A 24450-nucleotide genomic window follows, 5' to 3' on the forward strand; every position below is an offset into this window, starting at 1 on the left:
CGCATCCACTATTTCCAAGGCCACCTCCTTAAGTACTCTGGGATGCAGTCCATCAGGCCCTGGGGATTTATCGGCCTTCAATCCCATCAATTTCCCCAACACAATTTCCCGGCTAATAAGGATTTCCCTCAGTTCCTCCTCCTTACTAGACCCCCCGACCCCTTTTATAACCGGAAGGTTGTTCGTGTCCTCCTTCGTGAATACCGAACCAAAGTACTTGTTCAATTGGTCCGCCATTTCTTTGTTCCCCGTTATGACTTCTCCTGATTCTGACTGCAGGGGACCTACGTTTGTCTTTACTAACCTTTTTCTCTTTACATATCAAAATTACAAATAAAATGTGCATGAGCTTTGTGCATTTCAGTTTTGTAAAACAAATGTATAATTAATATTTTTGTGAATTATATTTTATTGGGAATATAAATTTTTGATAATTTGATGTGATTGTCATGGAATATTTTTACTGCCTTATCCTGTTTCACTCAAAAGTGATGCATCCAACAGATGACATTTTGTAGCTTTTGAACTCTGTCATTAATGGCTACTAAACATAAGTAAGAGAGAGGAAAATGTAAGATACATGAGCAAGTTCCTGCTGACCTGTTCAGTACCTGCATTGTAATAGGTTGTATTTCAAATCTTACGCTTTTGACAAATCGCCGAGCTCTGAAAGCTTTGTCCAAGGTGCTGAAATCTGTGGTGATGCATGAGCAAGTCTACCTGATAAATTTTAATGTCACACTGTGTGTGACGGTGATTTATCAATTTTGTGATTTTTTTTTGGTGCGAGAACCACATTATCATTGTAAAGGTACAAATCTCCAGTACTACTGCATATTTTGGGAGCTGCTTCCCCATATTGCTCAAGTCTTCATGTCTCCAAAAATGCACCAGTACGCCAAATGAAAAAAAAAATCCCTGACTAGAAAAATAAGACAAAAATGGAATGTCAAGTGCTGAAAATGCAAGGCAAGAAATCTTTGTGCTTTTGAAATAGAGATGATTAACAGAGATATGATAGTTCTGCAGTTTGAGTTTATGTACAGTAAAATGAATAAAGCTGAAATTGGTGTGGAATGTGGTTGAACCTCAGTTAATGAAAAAATGATATGCTTCATGTCACCGGAACAATAAATAGAAACATGCACAAATCAGACACGAGTGCAAAGCTATATGCCAATCAGGTGAAAGTGAAATTCATGTTTATCTCTTTTGTATGTATTTAAAAAAATAGTCTTCTCGTAGCTTACTGGCAATACACACACATCCAGTTCAGAAAAATAATATTTGTAACACTTTGATTTAAAAGAGAACCAGACATAATTGTGAGTTTATTCAAAAATGTTAATTTTGTTTCCAAAAAAAATCCATTTCACATACTTATTTTACTTACTGTGCGATCTAGTCTAACGGATTGCATCCATTCAATGACACCACATGTGGCATTCTATTTTTAACCGCCCAGCTTCTAAACAACTGCCAGCTAAAGTACTGTGTAAAACAGGACAGGAGGTATTGCTCGGAAACCACTATTACAGTCCACTACTGTTACACATTACATAGTTAAATACAGGAAAAATGCTCTCAACTGTTACCTAGCATCAGTGTGCCATTGTACCGTTTCTTTTGACTGAAGTGAACAGTTTCACATTAACAGAGTAGATGTTAGGTTGTTACAACTCAAATTGGCTGGTGATTGTTTCTTTTTGAAGTTGCATTCTTTAAGGTACACCCTCACCAAGCTACAATTTTGAATTGTCATTATTAGTGTTGGTGCATATCTGTCCATCATACGGCAAATGCACTAGATAGGAGAGGGGTTTCCTTCCATTTCCTATGTGTTAGCACTGTGAGCAGGCCCTGTGCTTTTTTCTTCATCCTTTGTAGCCAACATTTAAAAGGAGTCCAGTTGTAACTGGCTTTTTTACATTTTGTTTTACAAAAAGTTTTACGAACAGCTTGCTGATACATCTATTACAGTGGCTTTAACTTCCAGTGGCCCATTCTTCTCTCTTCCTGTGTCCCAAAGATTGATAAGAGGAGGGTAAAATTTGTTCGAGGGAAATGTTGTTTTATTCTGCATGTACTTTTCTAAACAGCTTTGGCCAGAATTGTACTTCATCTTCCAAGTCACACAAGAGTAGAGACATGTCATGCTAATGACGCCAAAGATTGCACCAAGGGCAGCCACAAGTGCTGAGGTTGTAGTTTGTCCGTTTGATTTTACTGTGAGGTCTAATCCTTTTGTTGTGACATTGACGCATTTTTTTTCAGTTTGTTGATGAATGTTAGCTATGTGAACACATACCTCATACTCAGTTGATGGATTCAGATGGGTTAGGTTATATATGCGTATGTCTGTTGGAACTCTGGCTGTATAAGTAATTTGAAGGTTGTCAGAATTCATTTTGGCAGACCATTTAATATTTGATGACACACTGTTTGAAACAGCCTTCCAGGACACCAGGATAGAATGTGATGCTACTTCTTTTATCCTGATATGCAGCGATCCATTTATGGATTGTGGAAACGATCCATTCACTGTAATGATAACCGTTCTCAAATCTGCTCCAACCAGATTGTGGGCCACACAAGTATACAAGCCTGCTTCCTCGTTGCTCATGTTAAATAAATCCAGTGTTCCTTCAAGGTGTATGTTGTATTTATCAGTTGCAGTGTTAGGTAGAAGTTTATCGCCAGATGGTGTAACCCAGTAGATTTCAGGCTCTGGTTGCCCTGTAGCTCGACAGTGAAGAGATGCTGAGCTTCCACTGTTTAAATTTAGATCAGAAGGGAAACTTTCAGAGGCTATTAATGGAAGGCACATATCTGTCATTTCTCGGAAAGGAATCTCTCGGACATGCTGACCTTTAAATTCAGGTGGGTCAAAACAAAACAAAGACTGTGGCTCCATAAATCGAATGTGTGTTTTATTCATGTTAATCCAGCGAATGACACAGTCGCATCTGATTGGATTACTATGTATGCTGACTTCCTGCAGTTTAGGCAAAGATTCCACTGTGCCCCTGTAGAGGGCACTTAATGCATTGCTGTTGAGCATCAGTGTTTCAAGTTGGGGAGCTCTGTAGAATGCATTTGGATGGATATATGATAGCTTTGGGTTGTTTGTGGCTTCAATTTTTGTTAGTTCAGGCAAATTATCAAGAGCAAGACAATCAATTGAAACCAGTTCTGCCATATTATTAATGCCCAGCTCTTTCAAGTGCAACATATTTCTGAAATCTCCTTGCTGTATTCTCTGAATAGGATTTTTATTCAAATCCAAGAATTTGAGATTGGGGACTTTCTGAAGAGCTGCATGAGGCACACTGATAAGTCTGTTGTCATAAAAAGAGATGCTTTCTAAGCTGTTTAGTCCAACCAAAGTATTGTCCCCCAATTCCGAGAGCTTCATTCCGGCTAAGACCAGGCTTCGCAGATTGATAAGCGGTTTGAAGCTCATATCTTGAATTTTAGTGATGGGATTTTCTCCGATTGTTAGAATCTCCAAGCTCGGGATAGCCTCAAACCAGTTGCTTTTAATCGTTGTTAATTCGTTAGAATTGAGATGGAGTCTGAGAAGATTATCAAGACCTATAAATGCTCCAATTGCAATGCTGGAAATCTGATTATGATTAACATAGAGTTCTTGCAGGTTGCTGAGCCCAAGCAAACAGCTGTCAGGCAACTCAATGAGCTTGTTTTCCTCCAGGTGCAACGACATTAACTGAAGCATCTTTCCTAGATTGATGTCACAGATTGCTAAAAAATTGTTCTGAGATAAGTCTATCTCTGTAAGGTTGAGCAAATAGTCTATTTTGTTCTCGATTTTTGAAATGTTGTTGCTCTGCAGTAGCAAAACCTGTGTCTCAGCTGGTAATTTCTGTGGAAGTGAAGCCAGGTTTAAATCATTGCATTCTGTTGTCGGGGCTTCCATATAAATGGATCTTGGTGTGAACCATGGTCTGATTTCACAAATGCATGACTTCGGACAGTCCATATTTCTTCCTACCGTTTGCACTATTGCAGTGACTGCCAGCCCAACCAGAAAACAGGCATTGAGTGATGTGTCCTTCATCGTGGATTGGTTCCTCTGCCCAATAATAGGTGCTAAAGATTCTGTAATTACTGCTGTGAACTTTAATCACCAGATCATTTGTTACCAAGCACTGACGTTTACTGTCTCATATGCTCCATGTAAATGGCAGATTTGTGACCTTGAAAGGAAGGAGTAAGCTTTCAATAACCCTGTCCAAAGATGCCATGCACACTCAGCATGTGAAAGCTAATCTACCCTTGATGCAATGAAATTGATAAACTCGGATGACATTGTATTTATAGACTTTTGTGGGAGATTATACACTTCATTTATTCTTCTGTGCTCTGTCCAAGTTTTCTGAACATCTTTTTAAATAGGCATGAAAGCTAACACGGAAACACCTACAAAAAAAAGAAATTGTTATCAGACAAGGTATAGTCATGTGTCCATACATTTACAAAGGCACCACAAGGCTCATTTGTGCTGAGTAAACACATGCAGTAAATTTATGCCATACATTTTAAAATAAGGCCAGAATATGAAGTTTCAAAATGGTAATCTAAAGTAAACCCAGATGAGCAAAAAATTGTCCAATTAACCTCTACTCAATTAGCATTTTTCAAAGTTTACAGACTTCAATGTTAAGCAAACACAATTTCAAATGTTCAAGACTACACACTATAGTGTTGTCGAGAAATGCAGTTTTTACCAACTTTTTCAGTATTTTATAACCAGTTCGGAGTCCATTGTTGATCCATTTTTGCAGTATATACTGGGAAGGATGACATTAAGGTAGCCAATATTGTTGAATAGCTGCACTTTCATCAGAATTCTGGAGCACAAAGCAAATAGTTACGAACCAAAAGTTCTGTCACAGAGGACAAACTAACCACAATGATGTCACCCTTCCCAATTGGGTTAAAAGTGTAATGTTACTAGCTGACTTTCTGTACTGTACACAATTAGGCATCAGAACATTTGGCACAGGACTTTGTGTTTCTGTGAACTACTGACATTTGACAAAACAGAGTTCACCTTTTAAAATAATTTCAATAAAATATAGGGACTTGGGTCTGAAGTATATTACGGAAAGCATCCTCATTATATCTGTACAATTTCATCTATTAAACAAAAACTAGAAATGCACAGCTATAATGAGGATGCCTTCCGTATTATACTTCAGACCCAAGTCCCTATGTCAACATCTGTAAAGAGAAAGACAGAATCATAGTTCAGGTGTAAGCTCTTAATCAGGACTGCAAACTGAAAGACAAGTTAGGGGTTAGGGGAAATGAACAACAGACAGCATCACAGAGCAAGTTAATGGATGGAATGGCCTGCAAACACACAAAACTGTTAGATGATATAATAAAGGGGGAGGGGGGCGGGGGGGGGAGGTATTTTTGGTGCTTTTTCTCCTTATGCAGTGAACCTTTTTGCCATCTTGGCTATTTGCACATTGTTTTTGTTCACTAATAGAAAATGAAAATGGGACGAGTTCTAAATCAGGCGGCTGATTTGTTACATTGGTTTACTGTCCGAGCAATGAAGGGGAAATGCCCCCCCCATTGTGTTATGCACTGTATAATGTTGCTTTCCTTATAAAATAGCACACAATCCACCTTACTTTGAGCAGTGCCGTGGATGATTTGTTGTTAATGTATTGAAGATGATTACATCAGCGTGAACAGATGCAAACAATTTTAAAATGCTGCGTGCTTCTTAGCTAGATTCTGAAGCTAAGAACAACATTATAATTTGCAAACTTCTTTGACTAATAAACAAATTAGACTCTGAATGATGTGAGACTCTGTATACCAATTTACAATTTTTCCATATCAAGCAACAATTAAACAGTGAATGACCTAAGCCTTTGTTTGCTTAAAAATTAGACTTTGTAGCCTTAACTTAAGCTCATTCAATATTCTGCTGCCCATATCCTAACTCATACCGTCCTGTACAGCCATCAACCCTCGCTGATCTAAAGTTGCTTCTGGTCCCCGAGACCACCATATTAAAATTCTCATCCTTGTGTTCAAATCCCAGCCCGCCCCATTTCTGTAACCTCCTCTAGCCCCAAAACCCTCCGAGAACTCTGCGTTCCTCCAACTCTGGCCTCTTGTCCATCCTTCATTTCCTTTACCCCACCATTGCCGGCCGTGCTTTCAGTTGTCTAGGCCTAAAGCTCTGGAATTCCCTCCTTAAACCTCTGCCTATCCGCTGCTCTCTCCTTCATTAAGACACTCCTTAAAATGTACCTCTTTTGACCAAGCTTTTGGTCACCTGTCCTAGTGTCATATTTTGTCTGATAATAACGATGTTCTGAGGCACAATGGGACGACTTACGACACTAAAGGCATTATATAAATGGACGGAGCTCCAACATATCGTCTAACTATCATTGATATAGTGAAATGAGGGTTTCTCTTTGTAAAGGAGCCAGTTTAATGGTATATCCCAGGAAGTGGGGTGACCAGCAAAAGGAGTCTGCAGCACTTGCTGTTTTTCTGAGTCTGTAAACATAACAACTGCATTGTGGAGAAAAAAATATCCAATCTCCTCTTGAGACTTGTTATTTTTGAATCTATTGTCTTCTAACTCCAGAAAATTCAACAACAGAAACTTGTATTTATAAAGCACTTTTAAGGTACAACATTTCTCAAGGCATTTTACAGAGAAATAAATAGGCAGGGACACAGCCATGATGAATGAAGGTTAGGTCAATAAGATGGATTTTGAGGAGGACAGAGTAGAGAGGGAAAGGTTTTTAAGAAGCGAGATCCAGAGAGTAGGGCTAAGATGACTGAAAACTTTGAATTTGATGATCAGGTGAAGGGAGCGGGAGCGGAGGCTGGAGTTGGAGAATTGGAAGAAGTTGCAGAGGTAGGGAGATGCGCAGCCTTGGTGGGATTTTCAGACGAGGATAAAGATTTTAAAGTGGTTTGGGGAACAAGGAATTTTTTGTAGATTGGTGAAGTCAGGGGTACTGTGGTAACTTAGTATGGAACAGAATGAGGGCAGTTGCGGTTGGATAATGGAGTTTATAGAGGGTAGGTAACAGAAGGTCAGCAAGAAGAAGAATGTTGTCTGGAGGTGACAAGGGGAATGTTGGAAAGGTAGAAGAAAGTCTCCTTGGTGACATCCAAGTCAAACTATCGTGCAATCTTGATTTGTTGAGCTAACTATCCTGTAATAACTCACTTTCTGTTGCTAAATTGATGTCATAGGACCTCCTGTTGAACTTACTTTTGAGTTGTTTTGTCTAAAGCAATTTTAATGTCTTAAATATTGTTGTAAATTCTGTAATAAACGTTTTGACTACTTACTTTCACCAGGTGAGAATCTAATAGTATGCTCTTTCGTAGGCTGAGCAGTCACCCAGCATGATCACTAGCTCTCAGTGCACATTATCAGCACTGTGTTGTGGTTGCTATGCAACAACCAAGCAACTTGTGGTAATGTCTTCACAGGTGCTAATAATATAAAAATGGTGTTATTTTGCAATGTCTGTCATCGGAGTCAGATGCACAATATTCCAGCTAAAAATCTGTAAAAAATCGAGACACGTGCCAATAAGGTAAAAATGTGATTTGCTGATGCTGCTTGTCATATGAGTCCGAGCTCAACCATTGTAGTTAAAGATTGGGATAGTCAAAGTAAATACTGACTTTAACATAAGAACATCTCTGCTAAACATCTTCACGGATCCACATATAGGGCCCAAGTTTCCACAGGATAAAAAACGGGCGCCCCCCCGAGCTGGGCACCCGTTTTTCGCACCTAAAACGGCGGCAGAAAAAAAACGCGCTATTCTCGAGCGCTTTGCAGCTCCTTGTCTGTTTGGCGTGGTGCCCGGGGGGGCGGAGCCTACACTCGCGCTGATTTTGTAAGTGGGAGGGGGCGGGTACTATTTAAATTAGCTTTTTTCCTGCCGGCAATGCTGCGCGTGCGCATTGGAGCGTTCGCGCATGCTCAGTGTGAAAAAAACATTGGCACTCGGCCATTTTTGTAGTTCTTTGTAGCTGTTTAATTTTTGAACATTTTTTTAATAAAAGCACATTGCCATCAGCACTTGCAGCCTTCTCACTGCCTCCTTCCCCTCCCTCCCCTCCACGGCAACAAACCGCTGTTTCCTTCCCCTCCCTCCCCTCCGCGGCAACAAACCGCTGTCTCCTTCCCCTCCCTCCCCTCCGCGGCAACAAACCGCTGTCTCCTTCCCCTCCCTCCGCTCCGCGGCAACAAACCGCTGTCTCCTTCCCCTCCCTCCCCTCCGCGGCGGCAAACGGCGGTTTCCTTCCCCACCCCCCGCGGCAACGAACGATGGCTGAAGCACTTTCACACAGGTAGGAAGATGGTTTATTTAATCTTTTCTTTGCTTATAAATGTTTATTCAGGTTGGATTTATTTGTATAATATTTGTATAAGTATAAATAAGGATTGATTGTAGAATTTAATGACTTCCCTTCTCCCCCCCCCTCCCCCCCCACCTCGTTCTGGACGCCTAATTTGTAACCTGCGCCTGATTTTTTAATGTGTAGAACAGGTTTTTTCAGTTCTACAAAAATCTTCACTTGCTCCATTCTACTTTAGTTTGGAGTACGTTTTCACTGTGGAAACTTTGAAATCAGGCGTCAGTGGCCGGACACGCCCCCTTTTGAAGAAAAAATTCAGTTCCAAAGTAGAACTGTTCTACCTGACTAGAACTGCAGAAAAAAAAATGTGGAGAATTGCGATTTCTAAGATAGTCCGTTCTCCACCAGTTGCTCCTAAAAATCAGGCGCAAATCATGTGGAAACTTGGGCCCTTAGTCTTAACGATATTGATATCCATTAATGCCTGTTATATAGTAGAAATAAGATCCAATCATGTCAGGATTACGAAAGCAAAATATTGATAAATTCTTCACCACGTTAGCTGGGACACTACTGTCACAAAGCAGATTTATAAATCTACTGTGAATCGAACATTGGAAGGCAAAAAATCAAGAACATTTAGAACAATAAGCAAATAAAAGAGGAAAATAAAATACCCATTGGAATTTTTCTTTGAAAGACAAATTTTTAAAATTTAATGAAAGGGAAAATGAAAAAAATGACATGTTCCGTACATGCTCAACCACACAGATGTTTCTCTCCCAGACTACAATTTCTATTTCTAGTGTTGCTGATTACAAGTACAATCTGTATTTTTAGAGGGAAAAAAATCAGAAACAATACCTTAAATAGAAAATTTGCCATGCAAACTTGTAGTCTGCATCTTTCCTGATGGCTTTGTGCATAAATTAATCATATGCTTTGGTAGTGAACCATACAGACAGGGAGAATCCCAAATTCTATCTCTGATCTGTGCTGATATACCAGGATAGCTGTGGGGGCTCAACAGTTGCCTCAAGTGGTCTGAGGTGTTAGGAAGGGAAATTAGAAGATGGTTAAAAAGATAAATACACTCCCAGCTAACTGCAGTCTGCCTCCTAATGGGTATGCTGCTGCATGTCAGATATGAAAGTTAAAAGGAAATACAATCATCACATCAAGCAGGAAAAATAAACATACAAACCTTCCTATTAATATACTGTTTAAAATGAGTATGTTGCTGTTTAGGGAAAACCAGGCAGCTTGTAGAGCCTTATATTACTTTTGTCACATGACAGCTGCAAAGGCAATTTAGTGATTTTTTTTACTGCACAAATTATGTCAGAAAAATAAAGGATTTCTGCTTTTCAATGGGACTGATGTCGCTTAATTTTAAGGGAACAATCAACTCCTCAATATCTAGAGTGTCTGCTCACTGTCTAGCAATAAAACATGTAGCTTTGGGAATGCAGCAACTTTTAGACAAAAATCCATCTTGGGCACAATTTTCAATATTGTGACCAACTTGAAATGGAGAAGTGAAACCATAATTCTTAGTTTATCTATTATAATCTTCACCTTGGAATGAACAGGATTGGAGAAAACCATTGTGTTCTATCTGCCCCGGCTCAATATCTCAGAAATGTCAAATCTCATAATACCCCTCATTTCCCTCCATCAGATTTTTTGCTAATTATCCAACTACTGAAATTGATCCAATTTCGTACTGATCCAAATCTCCCTGGAAACTGCAGATACTATAATGTCCCACTGCCTCCCTTAGCATCGGTTCCATATATTCACCAGCCTGTGTGAAGTCATTAAATCAAAACCATCTTTTCACCCTCCCTCTTCTAAGTTTAAGGCCCTCCTATTGTAAAATTTGTGACTATGTTAAACATATTGACCTTTATTTTTAACGTAAGCACAGTAACCATATTCTGTGGATATTTTCATTCTTTTCGTTCTGAAAAGAGCAATAGTGGCTAACTGAGAGAATTTTTTTTAAAGGATTCTATGTCTAGAGTCAGATCCAGTAATTTTATGAGGTAATGTTTATGGCAATTAGGGATGGGCAATAAATGCTGGCCTCGCCACTGACACCTGCATCCCAGGAACAAATAAATTTAAAAAACATCAAGTAATATAAGGATACAGTTCTGGAGCTGGTACAAATGAGATATCAGGTACACTAACTGCCTTTTATATACAGGATGTGAACAGTTAAATTATGTATTGACAACTTCATGACATTAAGGTTTCCAAGCTAATCATATGATTCCTCTAGACAATAGGACAGTGGCAAAATTGTGCATAGAGAATGTAAATGAAGTTACATTAATGCATTTAGGAGCAAAAGCTCCTCTCTAGATTATTTTAATTAATTGACCAATGCACCTGGATAAAATGTTTCTACTTGCTATTTTAACAGTTTTTAAAATGTTTGCTTCAATTAATTTCTTACAATTACTCTACAGAGGAATTTCTATATCTTTCCTTTTTTCTCAAAAAATATTTTAAAATATTTTTCACTGTGTTTCAGTGGGGACTTTTTGTAAGCACTTACAATGCTTTTATTGCTCCATTTAATCATAGGAAACAGCCTTCTCTATTTAAAGTTGGTTATTATAATGAAAATTGTGCCCGAGACAGAATTTTGGTCAAAGGACATTGGCTGTTACAGTTCCAATGCTGAGACAGTGTATTACCAAAAACTTTTAGCTCTGCAACTAAATTGTATTTGGTAAAATGGATTTAAAGTCAGTTCTTTTATTCTACACAAGCAATTCATATTTTCAATATCCCTATATCTTCACATTCTAGGATTAATAACAACTATTTTTGTTGCCACCATCCATTGATGTTTATGAAAGCACTTTAACTCAATCTCATAGCTTTGCAACCTTTTCATGGACAACAATTACCTTTCTGATGAGTATTAATCAGGCATGAGTTGTAGATGCATAGGTCATTCCAGACAGTATCAGGGAGGGGGTCCTTTTAAATTCTCCTGCCTTCCAATGTACATCATTGGATGCTTGAGGAGCCCACCTCTTAACACAATTAGGCTTAGGGCGTGCATAACAGGACTAGTTAAAAATCAGATGGCACTCAAATCAGTGTGACCAGGTAATTCTTCCGACTCCAATTTGGGGTTTGCTTGTTTGGACATGTAACACAACAGAAGCCCGCTATTTGAGTAAGCAAGGAAAAACCTAATTTCAAACGTGCCTACATACGGTCCACCTTATTCATTAATGCATGTGTTAGAACATTATTCTTTCTGCCCATCACTTGGAGGGAATTTGCAGTAGGACATTAAGTTGCATCACTGTGTGTCCTCTTTAATGGAAAGTCTATTCAGGACTAACCCAACAAACATTCAAAAAGTAGTGTTTCCTTGAACAAAATCTCTTTGCCTCACTTGAAACGACCAACTTCTGCTCTTTTGCTTTAGAAATTATATTCTCATTTTCATAGGCAACAGAACATGTCCCTCACATAAAAATCCTTCGGACTGTTCAACAAGAAAGATATCTGAATTTGGTGTCACTCCACTGGTTATTTGATAATGCAACAAAGCTTTTCTGAAACAATAAATCGACAGCACGATGGTCTCACATAGTTTCGACTATAGAACCTGACAACAGTCAGTGTGCTTATAAAAATGATCAATTTTGATGTATGTACAAATCTCATAATATTGTGATTCTAAACTTTTTACATTTATTTAAATTTTCAGTTACACCAAGTAATTTTAAAATTTTTATTTCTGCCATCTTGGCTTTTGAAAAACTGTTTCCTGTACATCATTAGGCATTCAATTATTGGTGTCATTGTTTTTCCTAAATTGGCCAAAGGTTTTTTTTGCCCCTCCCAGAAGATTCCATGGTGGTCATAGTGTGCAGAAGTTACACTGTGAGTATAAACATAGAAACATAGAAAATAGGTGCAGGAGTAGACCATTTGGCCCTTCAAGCCTGCATCACCATTCAATAAGACCATGGCTGATCATTCATCTCAGTACCCCTTTTCTGCTTTCTCTCCATACCCCTTGATCCCTTTAGCCGTAAGGGCTATATCTAACTTCCTCTTGAATATATCCAATGAACTGGCATCAACAATTCTCTGCGGTAGGGAATTCCACAGGTTAACAACTCTCTGAGTGAAGGAGTTTCTCCTCATCTCGGTCCTAAATGGCTTATCTCTTATCCTTCGACTGTGTCCACTGGTTCTGGACTTCCCCAACATCGGGAACATTCTTCCTGCATCTAACCTGTCCAGTCCCGTCAGAATTTTATATGTTTCTATGAGATCCCCTCTCATCCTTCTAAACTCCAGTGAATACAGGCCCAGTCGATCCAGTCTCTCCTCATATGTCAGTCCTACCATCCCGGGAATCAGTCTGGTGAACCTTCGCTGCACTCCCTCAATAGCAAGAACATCTTTCCTCAGATTAGGAGACCAAAACTGAACATAATATTCCAGGTGAGGCCTCACCAAGGCTCTGTACAACTGCAGTAAGTACAATTGCGGGAGTTGACTCAAACTGCCCTATATCTGCTTGTGCGATTGGATGACCCAATAGTATCATGTTTTGACCTCAACTGAATATTCATGTATTTTACATAAATGTTTGCTCGGTTTGCCTTCACATAGATAGAACAATCACTTGAGACAAGGCTTGATATGAATCATTGTGCTGCTTTATTCGCAGCAAGTGACCATACAGAGCAACACTTTTGATCAGATTCACTTAGTTCAATCAGTGCATCTGATCTTTGTCTTCCAACTGATCCTCCCCCTCTCCCCCTCTCTACCTCTTTCTCCTCCTTTAAGGTGTTCCCTAAAACATATCTCTTTGACCAAGCTTAGCTTTCCGTCACCTGTTCTCATATCTCCTTATGTGGCTCGGTGTCAAATTTTGTTTGATAACGCTCCTGTGAAGCGCCTTGAGATGTATTACTACATTAAGGGTGCTTTATAAATGCAAGTTGTTGTTTTTGTTGTTTAAAAACCTGATTACCCTTCCAATAAAATCTTGCTTCTGGTGCTGTCCCTTTCTTTACTTCCTTCTTCACAGACAGTCAGAGATCAAAGGACTTTTCAATGCCTAGTCATTTTTTAATGAGCCTGATTATCTGACAAATGCTTTCTTTCTGGGACAACTTCCATTTAGCATATTAATCATCTTTCACCTTTTTTAAACTCAGGAGAATGCACTTTGCTTAAAAAAAATTAACAAATAACTTGTATTTTCAAATCTTTACTATGGAAATATAGTCAAAATAATTCTGAACCATGACAGGAGGCTTCTTGGAAATTATGGCCCCAAATTAGGACCTTAATTATGTACTGCAAAAACTGATGAATTTACCTTTGAAATCTATTTCTTTCTTGGCAAATTGCTTTGCTGTCTATTAGCTGCTGTTTGCAGGGTTAGTGAATTACAAACCTTGATTATAGATAATCAATAAATGCTCTGGTTCCCTGATTGGGTAGTTTAAAAACTCACTGTTTTTTCCTAAATTGTTTCCCTCTTCTATCTAGGGCAGGAAATTATCGCCCTCCTCCTCCAACCTAATTTCCTAGATAAGCAAAGAATTCCACAGGTTTACATCACCAATATACTGAATCATTTTGTAAATTATGCAAAGTATTTGTTTCCTCTGGTGCAAAACCTATTGATAAGCAAACAGCATGTAACTAAATGGATAGTGAAAAGTATTCTTCACTGCAGTAGCCTAATGGATAGTGAGCTCAAGGGTAGTGTGAAGGCTTAGCCTACACAGTCAATGCCCATGTTAGGGGTTTCGCTCAATGCTGTGCCCATTGAACTTGTATGGAAAAATCACTTATTCACAAAGCATTGAATTTGGCAGTTGCTCAAGATCTCACCTCTGACAGATCTGTTCTGTTGGTTTGGTGCTCAACCCCTTTTATAGGGGCCTTCCTCCTGAACTTTACTACAGGGTACTTTGATACGCTCCTCTGGTGCACAGAATGCAGAAAGAGGAATTATTTACTTTCGATAGTATGTTCTTCTAAATATATTTATATTGTGCTGTACTGCAACCATCCCCACATGCTCTCCATGGGGCTTGCGATTTAAAAATACAATTTTGTGCTAAATATTCTCTTGCGGCCAGTATCACTGGTCACTCATAAAAGTGGGCTCCGTGCCCCTGTGATCTGAGGTGGGCCCTTTTCTATCCAGTATCTATTCAAAAATATCTAAGGTACCCAGGGATCATATAGTTTATGGAAACTATATGAATCTAATGTAATAGAGGTAGAAAGTATCTGCTAATATAGTATGGATCCAGACTCCAGGTATCTTAGAAGACAACAGATGTTATCAACTGTTCTCCACAATAAACATAAAGCATCAAGTTCACAGAACAGCTTTGAATTCCCTGTTATACCGTTTGGAGGTTTTGTTTATTTCAAAAGGATATGAAGAAAAGATGACACAGAATATTCTTATATTTTTATACTGTCCTCTTTAGCATTGTTATTAATTACTGCTAGAATGGTCATAAAGCTCTTCGCCTTTTGATCAAGGAGATGTCCTTGTAACTTGTAATTTAAGATTTTTTTTGACGCGCATACCTTTCTTCTTTTTGTTGTGGAGAATTGTAATTGTTTAAATGTTCAAAGTGACATATTGCAAAACTCTCAAATTTCTGTTATTCTACAGTGGTTCAGTGCACGAATATAGCTGTGTAAGTGCTTTAAAATAATATACTTGATGAACCAATATACTTTGATTTCCATTAACGCTATGAGCTCTTTTAAAAGACTTTTAGCAGATGTTTTAAAACAAAAGTAACAGATCAATCTTTGCTTTAATATTCCAGGGTCACACAAGCTTTTTTTCTATGAACATAAGGTATGTTTTGGTATACTTGTGCAGACCATGGAACATCTAGATCCTAGTGGAATTATATGCACAGTGTAAATGAATGGGTAATGCCCTGAACATATTTTCTATTACTACCACAGTCGAACTTCTGGAAGCAGTAATTTATAATTGTCATTCAATGCTGGTACACTGGGGGAAAAGAAGAGAGATAAGTAAAATAGAAGAAAGAAAAGAAAGTCTTGCATTTATATATTATCTTTCACGACAATCAGATGTTCCAAAGCGCTTTACAGCCAATGAAGTACTTTTGAAGTGTAGTCACTGTCGTAGTGTAGGAAGCTAGAATATTTTGTCCTAGTATTCTGCAATATTCTTCCACACTCAGACTGCTATAAAAATGCAGATTATTTATGTAAAAAACCTTTTGTAACACATTTTGAGTGAGTATGGAAATGCTCTATGGCAAGGAGCTATATGGAAATAATTGTTCTCAAAGCAGCCCAGTTTTTTTCTGCCTTTAGATTGGTCTCTCTAATTGGCATAGAAAAACACAGGAAACTGAAGCTGCAACAAATATATCTTCCTCTCCCAAATGCACACAAAAAGAATCATGTTCTTTGGCAGATCTTGTATTATTTAAAAATCTATTCCTTACTTTTTGGAAGTTATCCTCATAAACTTTTTCCACCACATTCTATGCATCATTTCCCATCCTAGATGTTGGGTAGATGACCTGTTGCGTGGCTGCTGTTAAAGTGTCTTGTATGGTATTGCTTAGGATGGAAGAGAATGGCTTAGTATAGTGGATCCCTATCCTCCTCCTTCTGGCCCCTTCACCAAGGAGGATACCTGGCCCAGATAATTTGGCAAATAACATTTCCTGACGGTATTCAATACAGCAATGTGCTGCTAGTCTAATAGACTTTTAATTCGCAACCCCCCCCCCCCCATCTCCACCATATTCTGAGAACAATACATTCCTTTTTGGTTTTTAGCATGAGATACAGTTTTAATTACTATGCTATATTTAAGAACAGATATAACGCTAGGTTCAAAGTATCATTACAAGTTTCACATAATTTTATATTGATTATCTAGGTATTGATATCTCAGTCAATGCATATATGAGAGTCTAGAACTAGGAGGCATAGTCGCAGGATAAGGGGTCAGCCATTTAGGATTGAGATGAGGAAAAATGTCTTCATTGAGGGTTGTGAATCTCACTGTCCCATCAGTCCGTCTCCTGGACCTGCTGGCAGGCCAGAGCCAGGTGAGGGGTTACTAAATGGAGGAAATTCTGATTTAATTACTGTAAACAACTATTTTTCATTTTATGTAACTTCAGGAGGATTAAGGCTGAGTTGATACCATTTAAACCAAACCTTGCAATTGAGTTCTGATTAAAAGTCAGAGTGAAACGTTAACCTGCCTTTTCCTCTTTTAGTTGTTGACCAATCTGTAGTGCGTTTCCATAATGTTTCATTCATTAAACCCTTAAAATATGAAGGCAGAAAGTACTGTTGTGTTAAATTTCTGCTATTTAAACAGTTAGAAACCTATTTAAAATAAACAATCACCCTGACCAGTTCTGATGGCTGCCAGACCTGTCATCTAACTTATCTGATTGGTTCACGCCACCAATCCCAGATTACAAAAAGATTTTTCTTGTGAAATGCTGACAAGTTCACACTTTGGTTGAAATGCTGTCTGTGATGGTTGGCATGTATGAATGTATCAGCTGTGAGCAGCCAACAGTGTAACTATGGCAACGTTCTGGACATACAGGAAGTAGTTCCCATTTCAGGACTGCTAAATTATACAGAAGCCATGAAAACTGATAAAATGAAAGATTTCATTTTTTGAGATGAACTGTAGCTCATCAGCTCTGGCTAACATCCAAAGAAAAAAGTGGTGAATAAAATACCAGCCTTCACTACCCAAACTTGCTGTTAGTACGTTACATCGGTTCTTAGCAGGAACATTAAGATGAAAATTGTGCGCAACAGCAGAAAGTTCCCCCTTGAGGCGATGAGTGAACAGAATGCAACCAGCAGGTTGATATTTGGTATCCCACAGAAATGTACTGCTTCTCTGAAGCAATCTCTGATCCCCACTGTTACTGTCTGTTGTGAATTGTGCAATGAATTATTGTTGTCTTCCTGGTTAAAAGAGGAAATGTAGCAATGAGTGGTCTATTTAGGGACATAATAATTAGGAAAAAAATACGTTACTTTAAAAATCCAAATGTCATATGAGGATGCTACTTTCGCTTTATGAATGAGGTGTAATGCAATAGCTGAAGTGATTTAATTCTTAACAGAATGTCCACCGTGCAGTTCATCGCACAAGCTTGATGGCTTTTAACTTCGTTTGGTGACATTTCAGTTGGGCCTTCTGCTTTGAGGGCATGTTGAAAGTTTTCCATCTTGGGTGGAGGGAGTGAGAAAAAGGCCATTGTTCTCCCTTCTCTCCACCCCCACATAATCAGACGTGCTGCTATACAGTCCAAGCAACCGCACTGGCAGCAGTCATTGTAGTCCATGGCCCTTTCTGTACCATCCTAATGTTTGAGGTGGATCCACATTGGCAGGGGCCCATGAAGAAATGATACTCGAAACAAGCAAGTTTTTCTTATAATTGTAGATACAAACCATTATTGACATTGCCAAGATATATTACTTTGCTAAATCACAAAATATCACTTTTAGTCAGCTGTAATAATTGTGATTTTTCTTCTATATTATATCTACTCAATTTCTCTTCCAAGAATTACTAACAACAAAACTGAAGTCTTTTAAGAGCTATATAAGAATCAGCAGTCTACCAGTGCATCATTAGAAATGTCAGTATATATTTTCTGATCTAAAAAGAATGATTTCACCCTCATGAAATAGAGGAATGTATATGTACAGGAAGAGAAAATACTATTGCAGTCTATTTAGATGGTCTCAAATGCACAATTTGAAAGCTCTCAAGTGTAAGGGTTGCAGAGATATATTTAAGTGTAATCGTTTAGTTTATGATGAGCAGCATACCACAGGGATGGGCGCAGGCTCACGATCTGGTCAGGTATTCTGATCCAGTTGTGTCAGGCAGAGATTGCAGCATTTCTCAGCAGGGGGAAGAAAAAGTCAAAGTGGTGAATGACACTTGCAATGATGCTTCCAAGCCGCCAGTTGCTGGGGTGGTTGGGCAGCAGCCCGAGAGCAGGCTGTGCATCTGTACTTTCAGCCGCAACGTCTAGCAAGGTGGAGGAAGAAATATGGGGTGATGGTATTCTGGTGTAGGGAGCTAACCCAGGAATATACCCTCAAGGAAAAAAAAGTTTGAAAAAAGTTGCTTAATTACTCATTAACTATTTACTACAGAATTGGCATATTGGGGAAAAAGTAGTGAGTTGATGACCTTTATAATTTTCAAAAAGTCTAATATCCTGCGATGGAATGATGAAATCTGCATTCTTTAACATCTGCACTTAATGCTTAACACTGTCAATCTAGAACAAGAGACTCCTTTTGGTAAGGTTAACATCCCAGAACAATCTTCACAAAACCTGTTCTTGCTAAATGCCAGCTTGCTGTTTGCTTATTTAATGCATCATGTACTGTTGGTTCCTCACTAGCTTCAACACTCGATCATAAATCGGTTATGGATAGCATGGTTATTGAGATAAATCTGTAACTTACATGGTTTTCTTTATATTCAAAAAATATACTAAGCAACAATTCCTTTAGAATTCTGCACTATTGGTAAAAAGAGAATAGTGGCCTCATAAAATGTTTGCCATGATAATTTGCGAATTTACTTTTAATTTTGAAAAGATCCCTTTATAATAAATGATGCGATTCTGGACAGATTAATGATAGTATCACGGGGATGGAGTATGATTGGAATCTGATAATTAGGTTTGTTTCACATGCTGTCAGTCTGTATATTTCATGCATCAATTCACAAGGAGAGGGTACATTGTTCCTGATGGAAAGGCATTCTCAGCTAGGATAAGCCAAGCGTCGTTACTTGTCACCAGAGCAACAGAGAAATAAAGTAAGGCAAGCAGGAAGGGAGAGAAGAAAAGTGTGTTGGGTCTTGGCACTTGTTCTGTTTCCACTTCAACGGTTAGAGAGATGGTGATTAAAAAGTAAAAATGCAGCAGTTATATCATCTGTTGCCCTGCTGCCAGTAAGGCAAACAACTCACTTTACCACACCATTTTATAGGCTGTTATCACTTTCAAAGCACAGCTGTTGCCCACAATAGTCTTTTTTTCAAATACAATGCAAAAAAGAAACGACTTTGCAATCTCTGCCTTTGCAGCCATTTTAACAGTCTCACTTCCACAGCATTGTAAACCCATCTGCAGAAAGGGAGAAGAAATAATGATTTAATACCATGTTGGCTTTCTGAAATGTGGTTAGCTGAGAAATATGACCATATATTGCACTTTGGAAATCTAGTCTATTGTTTCTTTCAGAAATGAAATGGATATACTGGAGTTTGATGGGTAAATAATGACATTCGTAGTAAAGAATGGAACAAGTGATTATTTTTTATTACAATATCCCATCTACTGATTTGGGTGTATGACCAAATAATGCACTTTGCTTTCCTTTTTAAAACAGTTATCACTTTAAAAAAAATACTTTTCAAAATGCCTATATATATACAGGCTGATTTGCCAAGATGAAAAGATCATGTGATGTGATAGTAAATGCATTTTAAAATATTTAAGACCAAAATGACAGTGAAGAACTTGAGGTGATGGCATTGTTATTTTGTTGCTGTAGAACAGCATACTGTATTGCACTTAACCAGTTACATTGATTTACTATTTTAAGCTAAGCCTGAAATCACTCCAAGCATTGCTGAAGAAGAAGAATATTGCTAAATAATCCTTCAGGGTTAATTTTGTAGTATTTGATCTGTTCCTGGCATGGATTCATTTGTTAAAGGTGCTATTGCCAGAGAGAGATGAAATCATACACATCAAATCTGCTGGGATGGCTTTTAGTTGTAATAGTCAAATGAAAAGCTCTGTATCTAACCAGAAATGGAGTGGGTAACTATGAAGAATAGGTTAACAATCATGATATCCACTCTCTCAATATCTACTATCTAGTTTATCTGCAAGAAACATTGCAGTCATTGGGTGATCTGTGGACCTATTTAGCTTGGCTATTAAGAGTGAACATCCTCTTTATGGCTCCCCTAATGTTTTGTTTCTTTTAAAATATTTTATTAAATTATTCAAGCTGAAAAACGATTTGAAAAGAAACCTGTTCCGAGAGCTGTATGAATCTACTCTATTCATTGTGTTCCTCTTTCGCTGCTCTCAACAGTTGATTAATGTACTCCTCATTCCAATAGAACCTGGAATAACCAATTTCTATTATCCACTGAGGAAGAGGCATGTGTTACACAATTAGTAATATACACGCTCTTCAAGAGAACAATATTGTTGTAAATATATATAAATTCTGATTCACTATAATACCGATTTGCAATGTACTTTAAAAAAACATTATTATACAGAATAATTCTGAAGCAAAGCAACTAACTCAGAACGCTAACTGAGTAATGCACCTATTTTTTCTGAGAAGTTACAGAAAGTCAATAACTTAAGGTTTTAATTTTAAATGGCAATCGGATATTCTAGTAAATACAATATGAGCTCACGTTATAATATAGGAACAATGGCTTGCACTGTCAAATGATTGTCCTCTATAGTCAGTAATGGCTTGTTTCAGGACTGCCTGTCTAAAGATCTTCATGCATTATCAAAATGGACGTGTTTTGTGCAGTAATGGGTTTTATTGTCAAATTAGTCTGTAATTTAGAGTGACTGATGTGTGAACTGAACTGCTGATTAGCTAACTGGGACCAAGATGTACAAAAATTGCAGATTGTGACTATCTAATAGCTGTACTACTTCGTTCCAACGCTATTGAAATTAACACAAAAAAACAGAATTTCCTTTTTACGTTCATAATTCCACTTTATATTGTACAACATAAATGTGCTCTGGGGATGTGGACAGTTGGTCTGCATTAAGTATATTTAACATGGTTAAAACTGTATCAAATTGGTTGGGACTTTAGTTACATGATGAATATGACTTCCTGCAGTTCATAATAGTTGAAGCTGCAGTGCTTTACAATTGCTTCATAATTTAAAAAAATCTGGAACTCAAAGGGATTTTTTATGTTTCAAAATCTGATTTTGGCAACAGTAGTCATGAAAGTATTTAGGTTTCCTGTACAGTTCAGAAACATGCAGGTTCTGTAATTTTTCACACCCTGAACCTCTACCTTTTACCTTCGGTTTTACAGCACATAAACCTGACAATCCTATAGTTTATATCCAGTACAATGAAAAGTACAACAAACAAAAGTAGAAGAACAACTGGTGGAAATGTTTCCAATCGTTTAATAGTGAAGAGAATATATTTGATTTCATTGTTTCACCTCAGAAGGAATATTACCCATGTTATTTGCACTAAGTATTAAAAGGAATGGCACACTTTCTTGAATGCACCTGACTTTCTTTAGCCTGCATTTTCTATTGTCTCTGCCTCAGCTGCAAAAACAAGTCTACTTTTTAGGTGTCCAATTGTGGTTCATTTCCTGACTTTTCACAGTCAGAAAGAAATCAAAAACTTTCCATCACAATGGGCATGAGATGTCCATCAGCTACGGAGACAAGCCACTGAACTGATTACTTAGTCTATGAGGAAACAAGGTCAAGGTTGTGTACTTTGCATTAGGTCTTCAGACCCCGCCTTTGTTTCACTACAATGATCGGTCCCTACAGACAAAACATTTTGCTTCTGTAACACATTAAAAGTAACTTTTTCCAAATCCTTTGTGGGAAAAATGTTCAAAAGATCCTGAAATGTGAAAAACAGATAAATTATTCTTTGGGATTGAATGAAGTAGTAGTTTTTTTAGTTTTCCTATTATGTTAAATAGATGAGGGTAAAATTAGACTGATCCTATCATGTTCTGACTGCTATTTTCAAGTGATATTTATACCACATGTGGCTAATTTCTCCATTGGGTTTGTTGTAATTGTCACTGTGGAATTCTCCCACTGCATGATACTATCATTTCGCAGACCTCTTATTCCCTATTTCCTTACTACTCGTCTCTTCTTTTTTGTCTATTTCATTTCTGTCTCTGCCTTTACCTTGATCTTCAGGCCGTTTTTGTATGTTTTCCCTGTCGCTGAAAATTCCTTAATATTGATTTCAATCTCTGCCTCCTCATAGTTTTCTCTGTGCCAATTTCCTTCCAAGCTACCCATTTCTCCTCCACCTATTTCTGTTCTCAAATATTCAGGCAGAATCTAGACCTTGCATTGAAGACAGTATTGTACATCTCTCAACCCAATGCTCAGTCTAAAATACATTGCAGAGAAATGTTGTTTAAAATTACAGAAGCATTTATATTTTACCAATTTCATCAAACAATCTTATAGGCACAAATGGCTCAATTTTCCCCAGTATTTGCGCCGTTTTTTTTGGAACAGGCTGCTTTTTCTGGCCCAACTTAAAAATCCCCAGTTTCCCAATCAATTTGCACCATCGTAACTCATACAGTTACTTTTTTTTTAGGTACGTTTTTTTTTCCCTCAAAAGGGGGCGTAACCAGCCACCTTCGCCAATTCTGGCCATTTAGGGAACTTTGGCCAGCTGATAGTTACTGCATTTCTATTTAGGCCAGCATATGTAGCCTCTCGAGAAAACCCTTGCGGAGAGTTAAAGAAATCGGCGCAGGTAAGTAAATCGGAGGCCATTCGGCCTGGTTAGGGGCGGGAAGTGGAGCGGACCTGGACCAGCACTCGCTCGGGACCGAAGGGGCTTGGCGGGGGAGGGAGCAAACTGACCAGCACTCACTTGGGGCCACAGACCGGGAAGGCACTCACTCAGGGGCCACAGACCCGGAAAGGCATGCACTCGGTGCCACAGACCCGGAAAGGCACGCACTCAGGGGCCACAGACCCGGAAAGGCACGCACTCAGGGGCCACAGACCAGGAAGGCATGCACTCGGTGCCACAGCGGACCGGGACCGGCACTCACTCGGGGACCGGAGCGGGTCGGAGGGGGAGGGAGCGCACTGACCGGCACTCACTCGGGGGCCACAACGGACCAGAAAGGTACTCACCACAGCGGACCAGGAAGGCACCTCACTCGGGGACCAGAGAGGGTCGCAGACAGCCGATCTGAAGACTTGATGCCCGGGGAAGGGGAGGGGGGGAGGGAGAGAGAGGTCACTACTGCGCATGCGCGGCCATTTCAGCAACATCAAGAACGTCAGTTTTTTCCCCCGCGCATGCGCAGAAGGCCCGGCTCCTTTTTCCAGCGCAGACCGCAGGCTCCTCCCCCCCGAGGCGACTGGCCAAGCTGCGCGGCTCCAGATTACAGCACAAACATCGGGGAAACTTCGGACAAGTTTTTCTAGTGCATTTCTTGACCTAAATAAGCGACGCAACTCTGGGCAATACGCCAGAAAACGGGCGAAAATTGAGTCCAATGAGTGCAGTGATAATTTACTTTTAAAAAGTAGTGGTAGACTATTTAACGATTTCACTAGGCATTCAGCTCATGAATTATGTAGTCTGATATTAAACCCCCATTTCTGATCTTTTCGTCATACAGTTCAGAACCATTTATACAGCTGCTGCTAATTTACTTTTGTACCACATCACAAGCTGTTGTGTGTTATTTAAGGCCATTCAAACAATTCACAGATACTTGATGGGCTCAAAATTGCAGCCTTGTCGGGTGCGTACGATGTATGCACGCACCCGAAGAGGCCTCGCAAATGCTGGTTCTCGGAGCATGATGTGCATGTGCCGAAAACCAGCTTTTGTAATCTGTCAAAATTTCTTTTGACAGATCCAATGTATCCCCGCAGGAAGGACATCTGTGGGGCGGAGATTGGGCTATTTGGGCTACTTTTACCAGCATAAGAGTTTTAAAACATTAAAAAATTAAATTCAATCACTCATTTTTACATTAAAAACCCTGTCCATTCAGGTGAGTTTATTTTTAACCCTATTAAAACACATTAAAAAAAAATTCAAAACATTTTTTTTCTAAAATATTTAATTACATTCAATTTCAATTTAACTTTAAATATGTGAGGTGTTTTTTTTATTTATTGTGTTGTGTTTCTTGCTTTGCGGGGGGTGAGCA

At 38.7% G+C, this 24450-nt stretch overlaps 2 protein-coding genes across 5 annotated transcripts in view; one reads left to right on the plus strand and one right to left on the minus strand.

Annotated features, from left to right (window-relative positions):
* Positions 1-24450, plus strand: part of immp2l (inner mitochondrial membrane peptidase subunit 2) — a 735610-nt gene that overhangs the window by 307619 nt on the left and 403541 nt on the right. The window lies entirely within an intron of this gene.
* Positions 1848-4117, minus strand: LOC139280731 (leucine-rich repeat neuronal protein 3-like). Its single transcript, XM_070900389.1, has one exon. The coding sequence runs from the start codon at positions 4076-4078 to the stop codon at positions 1949-1951; it is 2130 nt and encodes a 709-aa protein (XP_070756490.1). The 5' UTR covers positions 4079-4117; the 3' UTR covers positions 1848-1948.

The sequence above is a fragment of the Pristiophorus japonicus genome, chromosome 15 (assembly GCF_044704955.1).
Source record: "Pristiophorus japonicus isolate sPriJap1 chromosome 15, sPriJap1.hap1, whole genome shotgun sequence".
NCBI classification, from domain to species: Eukaryota; Metazoa; Chordata; class Chondrichthyes; family Pristiophoridae; genus Pristiophorus; species Pristiophorus japonicus.

Coding starts and splice junctions, on each gene's coding strand:
- LOC139280731 (XM_070900389.1), bottom strand. CDS start 4,078: ATGAAGGACACATCACTCAATGCCTGTTTTCTGGTTGGGCTGGCAGTC.